Genomic DNA, 12,548 nt, shown 5'->3' with positions numbered 1-12,548 from the left:
CCCCCGCTGAGCAAGTGGATTCAGTCCCACAGAAGCGCCCGTGTGAAAGGGGCCTTTTACTCACTGCTGAATTGTGAAATTCTCTACGATGGGCTTCTTCCAGAAAAGCTGAAAAATGTAATGCCAATAATGTGAAAAGGATACTATTACTCCATCTGCTGGCTAAATAGAAGACTGCATAGTATTAATATGCTATATTTCATAATTACCTAACTAAACAAAAATCAACTTTTTTGTTAATTTTGTTTTATCCTGAGCATGAAGAACAAAACCATTATTCATTGGTTCAATCTTATACATTTTCAAGCATAGTTAGATATCTGTTGTATCCATTCACCCCGCTAGTTTTCAGGGAGAAGAAATGGCACAATTAGCATTTTTAGCCAATTGCATCAGTTTACGAAGCTGTATGAGTTGTTTAAATCATGTTTGATAGTGTAACAGTATTTTTCACATCAAAATGTTAAGTTCATCTAACTAAAGAGTAAAAAGGTGTGTAGAGGGTATTCCTTTGCATGCTATGAGTATTTAAAGCAGAACTCCAGCAAAAACGAACAAGATCAAAATGAATATCCCATTGAAGGATACATTAAACAAGCAATTGCTGCAATTTTCAGCCTGAAAAGTGGTATTACAGTGCTCCCATTCTGGATGAAGGAGCACAGGGGCACCTTTGGACAGCAGCATTGTCGTTCTGGGGGAGGGGAATGTTAGATGTACTAGCAGATTTAGGATTACATTAACAGATTGAAGCTCACACTTTTTGAGCAGTTATGGCAAACACATTTTTTTCTTTTGGGATAAGTGTTTTGTGTAAAGGAATACACTCTTATTATTGCACACAAACCCCCGGCAGTGGTCAATGGGTTGCCTCATGCCTGTAAATAATAGATCTGCAAGAGAGCTTTTTCTTTTTGGAAAACAACTTACTGGCCAGATCACCAGATGGAAATAGAAAAAAGGAAGCCTAAAAATAAAACTATTGCAGACATCATATGTAAGAATTGGTTTGCTGCAATATATTAAATGTTTGCTTTTGGTTTGAATACTGCTTTAAATTCAAAGCTATGCCCTCTCCCCAACAGTACTTATTTTCTACCACTAGATGTCTGTTGGCCAGCATTCTTCAACCCATTACCTTTAGAGCCCAGCCTGTGACTGGACATTGAAAAGAGAAACAGCACCCAGTCTGGTACCCCACCATGCGTTGGTTCTCCCAGCGCTTGTTTAACTTAGGTCTCTCATCGCTTGTCCTTAAATATTGAGGCTTGTTATCATTTCCCATTGCTTACTATATAGCATTGTTGGTTCTTTTCAAGTTTATGCCTCTGCTTATGCATCTACAACCTACCTTTATACAATGGTTACATATAAAAAAAGAAAACTAATGGGACCAGCGCTACAGCCCAAAGGGATAAGTTGGTGGTAGCTTACACCTCCATTTTTTATCTACTATAAGATAAAAAATGGAGGTGTAAGCTGCCACCAACTTATCCCTTTGGGCTGGGGTACGGTATCAAAGTGTTTATATGGGATGTTGGTTTGTGGTGCTACCTTATAAATGGTGGTATGTGAAATTATATGAAATTATATGATAATGTTTCCATAAAAGTGCTGTTGTGCATAAATTAATAAAATAAATAAGTAAACCAAACAAAAAGATTGCAGATAAATGCAAATACAATTGTGGATACCATTATTAATTAATTACTGTGTGCAACGTACTTATATAAAGTGCTGGTGCTATAGGTGCTGGAATATAAATGAAAATAATCCCCAATTGTGAATATGCATCTACTCACTGCCCACCTGGGGAACTGTGATATGGTGGGTATACAAGACCCCAATATAAACTGCTTAAGACAAAATATGTGCAAATAGTGCAAAACAATTAGAGCCCATTCACACTAGCACGACTTGTGAGGCGACTTGTGTAGCCCCAGGTCGCTTGACATAACAAAGCAATGTTAATCAATCAATGCCGTCTTAATTGGCACTACTGAAGTCGCTCCAACTTCAGAAAAGTGTCCTGTACTACTTTGAGGCGACCTGTGATCCGACTGTCCCATATACTTCAATGGGAGTCGCCTCCTTATCTTAATTGAAGCGACTTGTTATCAGACTTTCCAGGAAGAAGAAAGAGATTAGCCAGGCATTCCCCACAGACAAAGTCGCCTGTCTCTTCAAAGTAGTGCACAAGTCTCTTCCAAGTCTCTTCCAAGTCTCTGCCAAGTCTTTAAACAAGTCGCTTCAAGTCACGGGGCGACTTTCTGGTCGTGGTAGTGTGAACCGGCTCTTAGGTGACATATTCAATCAATTAAGAATTCTTATATTGCATCATTCAGTCCATTTTGGCAGCCACTTATTATGATAGTGAATGTCCACTGTGCTGTGCAACTAAATAGTCCATGCAGGTGTTACACCACTCATCAATGGTTGCATATGACTCCTGTGACATATTATGATTGTCAGGCTTTGGCTTGTTCTGTTATTTCCATTTTGGATGTTGCATCTGCCCTTCCTTTAACTGGTCTGTTCTATTCCTAAATTTTTTTTTTCTCAATAAACAAATTTAACAAGGAAAAGAGAAACAGCGCAATGATCCGCTCACCCCTCTGTCACTCTGCTTTCACCTCCTATCAGCGTGCTCTTAGCAAATAAATAGGTTGGTTACTTGTGCTGCTTCTTCCTCTCACACTCCAGCCCTTCTGTACTGGGGCTGCCAGAGGCTGATACCAGGATAAATTCAGATTCTTACTGTTGAATTAAAAAACATAAATGTAATTACATATGTTTGTTTTTTCCTAAAAGTTTAAAGATGCTTTTTTCCAAACCTGACTTGTATAATAAATAATGTACCTTTGTTTCCTGAAATATAACCATGATCAAGGTGATGTTCTGACTTGTATTGATGTTGGGTGGTTTATAATAGAATTTTCTATTATAGTTTAAAATTACCTTCTGCTTTTCTTTTGTCTAGGTATTAAATGGGAGCCAGATGAAAATGGAGTTATTGCATTTGACTGCAGAAACCGGAAATGGTAAGTAGCCTTGTAAGACCCTTTTACAGGGCTGCTATTGTACAGCAGATAAGGTTATACTCCTCCACGCACACAGAAATAAAGGAAATAAAAATAAATAACATGCTGTATTTAATTCTGTCTCTTACTTCTTAATGCAGGTATATTCAAGCAGCTACCTCTCCCAAAGATGTCGTGATTTTAGTTGATGTCAGTGGGAGCATGAAAGGCCTTCGTCTAACAATTGCAAAGCAGACTGTATCCTCAATTCTGGACACCCTTGGAGATGATGACTTCTTCAACATAATTGCTGTATGTTGCCTTTGTTCCTCTGCTGTCTTTTTTTAACATCCATCTCTTGTGCAACCTTTTAAGTGGATGTGTCTGGACACCTGCAGGAGTCCGCTGAGCGATGTCAGCACTTCAAATGCACTCATTTCTGCATTCAGTCAATATTAATTTAAGTGATAAGTTGAACTCTTGTACTCCTTTCAAAGGTCCCATTGACAAGCGCGCTAGTAGGCATCACAAAGAACAATACTCTTAGCTATTTGAGGCCAGGAATTGTTACTCTTCGGGTAGTATTGAGAAAAGACATACAAAACAGCAGGTAAAGCTAAGAAACAAATTAAAGTTAGGATGAGTTTTCTGAACTTTTGTATTTCAAGGATAAGCCCAGTTTCTCTAAAAAATGTTATGTATACACACTTTATTGTCAAAAGTATTGGGACGCCTGCCTTTACACGCACATGAACTTTAATGGCATCCCAGTCTTAATCATTAGGATTTAATATTGAGTTGACCCACCCATTGCAGCTATGCCAGCTTCAACTCTTTCAGGAAGGCTGTCCACAAGGTTTAGGAGTGTGTCGATGGGAATGTTTGACTATTCTTCCAGAAGCACATTTGTGAGGTCAGGCACTGATGTTGGAGAGAAGGCCTGGCTCACAGTCTCCAGACTTATTCATCCCAACGGTGTTCTATAGGGTTGGAGTCAGGTCAGTGCAGGTCAGTTAAGTTACTCTACCCCGAACTCGCTCATCCATGTCTTTATGGACCTTGTTTAACAAAGCATATGGGGATTGCCTTCATCTATACCACTGATGGTCCAGGAGAAAATTTTGGTGGTCCCCAGTGGATCTGCTGCAAATGAACTTTGTGGCAGATGTATGCCACCCAATGTTGTTTCCAGTGTTGTTCTCAATGCGTGCTGACAGTCAATACTAACAGCGTGTATTGATTCCCGATGCCTCCTCTGTAGTTCCAGCTCTGGTGGACTCATGTACTCACATGGAGGCACCAGGAGTAGTGCAGAGAGCGGGAGCTGAAGAAGGAGGGGACTTCCAATGGCAGCACTAATTACAGACTCTGGGAGGAAGCACGAAACTCAAGCACATGGCTCAAAAAGGTGATGAGATCCAATAATGAGTCTGTGTAAGGCAGCAACATGATGAAGAGTGGGGGGGGGGGGGCAGAGAGCTGGAGCATTGTGTGTATAAAGCAGCAGTGTGAACCAGGGGTAGGGGGCAGAGAGCCAGAGCACTGTGTGTATATGGCATGTAAAATCCATGTAAGTGGTCAAATTTGTGCGTTTGGTGGTCCATGAGGTCCGAAAGGTTGGTGACCACTGTTTTATACCAGATTCTTATCCTAGATGAGGGTCTGATATAGATAATAATGGGTATGGATTATAAGAGGAACACAAAAAATCAAAAGCTTGAGGTCCCCTTTAAAAATCCACACCAGACCCTTAGCCAGAAAAGGTGAGGATGAGTGTGCAACTTCCCTCCGAACCAAACCAGGCGGTATTCAGTGTGGAGGGGGGGTACCTTGTCCCCATGTTAATGAGAACAAGGGCCTATTCCCCAAAACCCTGGCCTTGTGGTTGTGGGGGTTTAAGGTTAGAGGACTTTTCAGAATCTAAAAACCCTCTTTAACAAAGCCATCTTTAACTAGATACCAGTCTCCCATGTAAATAAGTAAGGGGTACGTAGTGCGTCTTCTCATTCACAAAAAATGTGAAGTGTAAACAAGAAAACATATAAGTGTGTTTGACAAGTCCTTTAATCCAAAAAGATCCCCAAATTGCCCACAATATACACCCATCATCAATCTGGTGATGCAGGTGATGCAGGTCCAGGTCAGTCCCTATGTTCGAGTCCTGCTGACCTGCCAAAGGAAAAAAATTCTCACTGCAAAGGTATGCCTGTTCCAATTGCTTGCTTCAGCTCTGGTCCCCACTAGTGTTGAGCGAACACGGACTGTATTATTCGTGTTCGTACCGAATAATTGGATTTTTTTTACCCGAACACGGACACGGACACTTTACTGTATGTTCGGGTAAAAATCCGTGTTCGGTCGTTTTATTTCCGGGTTTTGCATGCTTTGGCGCTCTTTTCATGGCGGGCTTTCAACAGCCAATCAACAATCGTTTAACTGGTGTGCCTTAAGCCATCCCAGCCATGCCTGCAAATGTCTTAGTAGCTGTGATTGGCCGTCTGAAGCATGTGACCAAGTCTTTATAAGTTCGAGGCAGCCGCCGCAGCAGCGTCATTCTGCTGCTTAGCTAAGGGACAGAGCACACATCAATGTGCTGGCTGCTGATTAGGGAAAGATAGGCAGGAAAAAACCATTTGTGTCCGGATAGAATTGAGGGACAGGTCGGAGTGTTTAGGCAGGGCGAGTTGTAGGCATTTTAGGGATAGAGTCTGCTGAATTATAGGGTCAGTGTCTTCTACAAACTACAATCGATATTGCTGTGTGGGGGGTGGGGTGAATCTGCACTCAATCCTGATCTACGATCTCTTCTCAATCCTGTTAGGGACAGAGTCTGCTGAATTTTAGGGAAACTGTGTTCTACAAACTACAATCGATATTGCTGTGTGGTGTGGGATTGGAGATAGGCAGGTGTCAGTGATCCACATCCATTTTTCTGTGTGTGAGCTGCAGTGAACACAATCTTTTTGGGCTGCAGTGAACACAATCTTTTTGGGCTGCAGTGAACACAATCTTTTTGGGCTGCAGTGAACACAATCTTTTTGGGCTGCAGTGAACACAATCTTTTTGGGGTGCAGTGAACAAAATCTTTTTGGGGTGCAGTGAACACAATCCTTTTTGGTGTGCAGTGAACACAATCTTTGTGGGGTGCAGTGAACAAAATCCTTTGTGGGGTGCAGTGAACACAATCTTTTTGGGGTGCAGTGAACAAAATCCTTTTTGGGGTGCAGTGAACAACATCCTTTTTGGGGTGCAGTGAACACAATCTTTTTGGGGTGCAGTGAACAAAATCCTTTGTGGGGTGCAGTGAACACAATCTTTTTGGGGTGCAGTGAACACAATCTTTTTGGGGTGGAGTGAACAACATCCTTTTTGGGGTGCAGTGAACAAAATCCTTTTTGGGGTGCAGTGAACAAAATCATTTTTGGGGTGCAGTGAACACAATCTTTTTGGGGTGCAGTGAACACAATCTTTGTGGGGTGCAGTGAACACAATCTTTTTGGGGTGGAGTGAACAACATCCTTTTTGGGGTGCAGTGAACAACATCCTTTTTGGGGTGCAGTGAACACAATCTTTTTGGGGTGCAGTGAACACAATCTTTGTGGGGTACAGTGAACAGAATCTTTGTGGGGTGCAGTGAACACAATCTTTGGGGGGTACAGTGAACACAATCTTTTTGGGGTGCAGTGAACACAATCTTTGTGGGGTGCAGTGAACACAATCTTTTTGGGGTGGAGTGAACAAAATCATTTTTGGGGTGCAGTGAACAACATCCTTTTTGGGGTGCAGTGATCAAAATCCTTTTTGGGGTGCAGTGAACACAATCTTTTTGGGGTGCAGTGAACAAAATCCTTTGTGGGGTGCAGTGAACAGAATCTTTGTGGGGTGCAGTGAACACAATCTTTGGGGGGGTACAGTGAACACAATCTTTTTGGGGTGCAGTGAACACAATCTTTGTGGGGTACAGTGAACAGAATCTTTGTGGGGTGCAGTGAACACAATCTTTGGGGGGTACAGTGAACACAATCTTTTTGGGGTGCAGTGAACACAATCTTTGGGGGGTACAGTGAACACAATCTTTTTGGGGTGCAGTGAACACAATCTTTGTGGGGTGCAGTGAACACAATCTTTGGGGGGGTACAGTGAACACAATCTTTTTGGGGTGCAGTGAACAACATCCTTTTAGGGTGCAGTGAACACAATCTTTGTGGGGTGCAGTGAACAACATCCTTTTAGGGTGCAGTGAACACAATCTTTGTGGGGTACAGTGAACAGAATCTTTGTGGGGTGCAGTGAACACAATCTTTGGGGGGTACAGTGAACACAATCTTTGTGAGGTGCAGTGAACACAATCTTTGTGGGGTGCAGTGAACACAATCATTGTGGGGTGCAGTGAACTCAATCTTTGTGGGGTACAGTGAACACAATCTCATACTTCTGAAGATTTGAGGGTGCTGCCTGTTCCATACTCCCCCTACTCCTCATCTAGCCTTTTAGGGGTACAAACAATAGTAATTGGGGCCTAGTGTGGTTGTGTACGTGTGATATACATACACTTTTTTTGGATCATATTTTCTATTCCGCTATTTAATCAAAAACCTTTGGGGATCAGTTAAATTGGGGGATAGTCTGTGTTGGTACGTGTGAGAGAGATCCACCTTTCCAAGTTGTTGGGGTTCATCTCATACTTCTGAAGGTTTGAGGGTGCTGCCTGTTCCATACTCCCCCTACTCCTAGCCTTATAGAGGTACAAACAATAGTAATTGGGGCCTAGTGTGGTTGTGTACGTGTGATATACATACACTTTTTTTGGATCATATTTTCTATTCCGCTATTTAATCAAAAACCTTTGGGGATCAGTTAAATTGGGGGATAGTCTGTGTTGGTACGTGTGAGAGAGATCCACCTTTCCAAGTTGTTGGGGTTCATCTCATACTTCTGAAGGTTTGAGGGTGCTGCCTGTTCCATACCCCCCCTACTCCTCATCTAGCCTTTTAGGGGTACAAACAATAGTAATTGGGGCCTAGTGTGGTTGTGTACGTGTGATATACATACACTTTTTTTGGATCATATTTTCTATTCCGCTATTTAATCAAAAACCTTTGGGGATCAGTTAAATTGGGGGATAGTCTGTGTTGGTACGTGTGAGAGAGATCCACCTTTCCAAGTTGTTGGGGTTCATCTCATACTTCTGAAGGTTTGAGGGTGCTGCCTGTTCCATACTCCCCCTACTCCTCATCTAGCCTTTTAGGGGTACAAACAATAGTAATTGGGGCCTAGTGTGGTTGTGTACGTGTGATATACATACACTTTTTTTGGATCATATTTTCTATTCCGCTATTTAATCAAAAACCTTTGGGGATCAGTTAAATTGGGGGATAGTCTGTGTTGGTACGTGTGAGAGAGATCCACCTTTCCAAGTTGTTGGGGTTCATCTCATACTTCTGAAGGTTTGAGGGTGCTGCCTGTTCCATACCCCCCCTACTCCTCATCTAGCCTTTTAGGGGTACAAACAATAGTAATTGGGGCCTAGTGTGGTTGTGTACGTGTGATATACATACACTTTTTTTGGATCATATTTTCTATTCCGCTATTTAATCAAAAACCTTTAGGGATCAGTTCAATTGGGGGATAGTCTGTGTTGGTACGTGTGAGAGAGATCCACCTTTCCAAGTTGTTGGGGTTCATCTCATACTTCTGAAGGTTTGAGGGTGCTGCCTGTTCCATACTCCCCCTACTCCTCATCTAGCCTTTTAGGGGTACAAACAATAGTAATTGGGGCCTAGTGTGGTTGTGTACGTGTGATATACATACACTTTTTTTGGATCATATTTTCTATTCCGCTATTTAATCAAAAACCTTTGGGGATCAGTTAAATTGGGGGATAGTCTGTGTTGGTACGTGTGAGAGAGATCCACCTTTCCAAGTTGTTGGGGTTCATCTCATACTTCTGAAGGTTTGAGGGTGCTGCCTGTTCCATACTCCCCCTACTCCTAGCCTTTTAGGGGTACAAACAATAGTAATTGGGGCCTAGTGTGGTTGTGTACGTGTGATATACATACACTTTTTTTGGATCATATTTTCTATTCCGCTATTTAATCAAAAACCTTTGGGGATCAGTTAAATTGGGGGATAGTCTGTGTTGGTACGTGTGAGAGAGATCCACCTTTCCAAGTTGTTGGGGTTCATCTCATACTTCTGAAGGTTTGAGGGTGCTGCCTGTTCCATACCCCCCCTACTCCTCATCTAGCCTTTTAGGGGTACAAACAATAGTAATTGGGGCCTAGTGTGGTTGTGTACGTGTGATATACATACACTTTTTTTGGATCATATTTTCTATTCCGCTATTTAATCAAAAACCTTTGGGGATCAGTTAAATTGGGGGATAGTCTGTGTTGGTACGTGTGAGAGAGATCCACCTTTCCAAGTTGTTGGGGTTCATCTCATACTTCTGAAGGTTTGAGGGTGCTGCCTGTTCCATACTCCCCCTACTCCTCATCTAGCCTTTTAGGGGTACAAACAATAGTAATTGGGGCCCAGTGTGGTTGTGTACGTGTGATATACATACACTTTTTTTGGATCATATTTTCTATTCCGCTATTTAATCAAAAACCTTTGGGGATCAGTTAAATTGGGGGATAGTCTGTGTTGGTACGTGTGAGAGAGATCCACCTTTCCAAGTTGTTGGGGTTCATCTCATACTTCTGAAGGTTTGAGGGTGCTGCCTGTTCCATACTCCCCCTACTCCTCATCTAGCCTTTTAGGGGTACAAACAATAGTAATTGGGGCCTAGTGTGGTTGTGTACGTGTGATATACATACACTTTTTTTGGATCATATTTTCTATTCCGCTATTTAATCAAAAACCTTTGGGGATCAGTTAAATTGGGGGATAGTCTGTGTTGGTACGTGTGAGAGAGATCCACCTTTCCAAGTTGTTGGGGTTCATCTCATACTTCTGAAGGTTTGAGGGTGCTGCCTGTTCCATACCCCCCCTACTCCTCATCTAGCCTTTTAGGGGTACAAACAATAGTAATTGGGGCCTAGTGTGGTTGTGTACGTGTGATATACATACACTTTTTTTGGATCATATTTTCTATTCCGCTATTTAATCAAAAACCTTTGGGGATCAGTTAAATTGGGGGATAGTCTGTGTTGGTACGTGTGAGAGAGATCCACCTTTCCAAGTTGTTGGGGTTCATCTCATACTTCTGAAGGTTTGAGGGTGCTGCCTGTTCCATACCCCCCCTACTCCTCATCTAGCCTTTTAGGGGTACAAACAATAGTAATTGGGGCCTAGTGTGGTTGTGTACGTGTGATATACATACACTTTTTTTGGATCATATTTTCTATTCCGCTATTTAATCAAAAACCTTTGGGGATCAGTTAAATTGGGGGATAGTCTGTGTTGGTACGTGTGAGAGAGATCCACCTTTCCAAGTTTTTGGGGTTCATCTCATACTTCTGAAGATTTGAGGGTGCTGCCTGTTCCATACTCCTCCTCCTACTGCTCAACCATCCTTTTAGGGGTACAAACAATAGTAGTTGGGGCCTAGTGTGGTGGTGTACGTGCGAGATACATACACTTTCTTTTTGATCATATTTTCTATTCCGCTATTCAATTAAAACCTTTGGGGATCAATTCAATTGCGAGATAGTCTGTGTCGGTACGTGTGAGATCCACCTTTCCAAGTTGTTGGGGTTCATCTCATACTTCTGAAGATTTGAGGGTGCTGCCTGTTCCATACTCCTGCTCCTACTGCTCAACCATCCTTTTAGGGGTACAAACAATAGTAATTGGGGCCTAGTGTGGTTGTGTACGTGCGAGATACATACACTTTTTTTGATCATATTTCCTATTCCGCTATGCAATAAAAACCTTTGAGGATCAATTGAATTGCGGGATAGTCTGTGTCGGTACGTGTGAGATCCACCTTTCCAAGTTTTTGGGGTTCATCTCATACTTCTGAAGATTTGAGGGTGCTGCCTGTTCCATACTCCTCCTCCTACTCCTCATCCATCCTTTTAGGGGTACAAACAATAGTAATTGGGGCCTAGTGTGGTTGTGTACGTGCGAGATACATACACTTTTTTTGATCATATTTCCTATTCCGCTATTCAATAAAAACCTTTGAGGATCAATTGAATTGCGGGATAGTCTGTCTCGGTACGTGTGAGATCCACCTTTCCAAGTTTTTGGGGTTCATCTCATACTTCTGAAGATTTGAGGGTGCTGTCTGTTCCATACTCCTCCTACTCCTCATCCATCCTTTTAGGGGTAGAAACAATAGTAATTGGGGCCTAGTGTGGTTTTGTACGTGCGAGATACATACACTTTTTTGGATCATATTTCCTATTCCGCTATTCAATAAAAACCTTTCTAGGGCAAGATCTTAAATTACAGAAATATGAGGAGACCGTCAAATAAGGGCCGTGGCCTGGGTCGTGGTGCTGCTGGTAGAGCTCCTGTTGCAAGGAGAGGACGTGGTCGATCTGTGCCAGCTACACGCACAAGTGAAACACCTTCCTCAAGTGTGAGTAGGCGACAGAACCTGCATCAGTATTTGGTAGGGCATCAAACGCCCCTAGAAGTGATGAGGCCAGAACAAGTTGAGGCGATAGTAGATTGGTTTGCTGCTGACAGTGCCTCCAGTTCCTTCACATTGTCTCCCACCCAGTCTACTGCAGAAAGGTCAGAGTTGGCACCTGCAGCCAATGTCCAACCGTCTTTCACCTCACCCCCTTGCAAATCAGGCCAGCAGTCTGAGCCCCAAGCCATACAGCAGTCTCTTATTCTTTTTGAGGACTCTGTCAGCAGGGTTTCCCAGGGCCATCCACCTAGCCCTGCCCCAGAAGTGGAAGAGATTGAGTGCAGCGATGCCCAACCACTTATTTCTCAAGATGAGTACATGCAAGGATCATCGCAGCACGTCTCCGATGATGACGAAACGCAGGTGCCAACTGCTGCGGCGTTCAGCATTGTGGAGACCGACAAGGAGGGCAGGGGTGAAGACTGGGTGGAAGATGATGTGGAGGACGATGAGGTCCTCGACCCCACATGGAATGAACGTCATGCAGGTGACCTGAGTAGTTTGGAGGAAGAGGCGGTGGTCGCACAGAGCCACCAGCACAGCAGAAGAGGGAGCAGGGTGCAGAAGCGGAGCGGCCGTGCCCTAGACACTACGCCCGCTACTGCCCAACGCAGCAAGGGAACGAGCGCACCAAAGTCAGCTCAAAGGAGTTCTCTAGCGTGGAAGTTCTTTAGAAAATGTGCTGATGACAGGACACGAGTGGTTTGCACCCTGTGCAATCAAAGCTTGAAGCGAGGCATAAACCTTCTCAACCTGAGCACAACCTGCATGATCAGGCATCTAAGTGCAAAGCACGAGCTGCAGTGGAGTACACACCTTCAAAACCAAGAAACGTCTCTGGCTCATCCTGCTTCCTCTTCTGCTGCAGTCTCGGCCGCTCCAGCCACATCTGTAGTGATACCGGCACCTGCCACCCCGCAAACAGACGATCTGTCAGCAAC

General features: G+C 43.2%; 1 protein-coding gene across 4 annotated transcripts in view; it reads left to right on the top strand.

Annotated features, from left to right (window-relative positions):
* Nucleotides 1–12,548, top strand: part of CACNA2D3 (calcium voltage-gated channel auxiliary subunit alpha2delta 3) — a 1,429,924-nt gene that overhangs the window by 654,480 nt on the left and 762,896 nt on the right. For all 4 annotated transcript variants that reach the window (XM_082265096.1, XM_082265095.1, XM_082265094.1 and 1 more), the window contains 2 exons: nt 2,981–3,041; nt 3,182–3,332. In XM_082265096.1, the coding sequence (XP_082121222.1) occupies nt 2,981–3,041; nt 3,182–3,332 (212 nt within the window). The remainder of the gene's footprint in view (nt 1–2,980; nt 3,042–3,181; nt 3,333–12,548) is intronic.

The sequence above is a fragment of the Pelophylax lessonae genome, assembly GCF_965119305.1.
Source record: "Pelophylax lessonae genome assembly, chromosome: 8".
Lineage (NCBI taxonomy): Eukaryota > Metazoa > Chordata > Amphibia > Anura > Ranidae > Pelophylax > Pelophylax lessonae.
The sequence above is the reverse complement of the archived record's forward strand: the minus strand, read 5'-3'. Positions and strand labels throughout refer to the sequence as shown.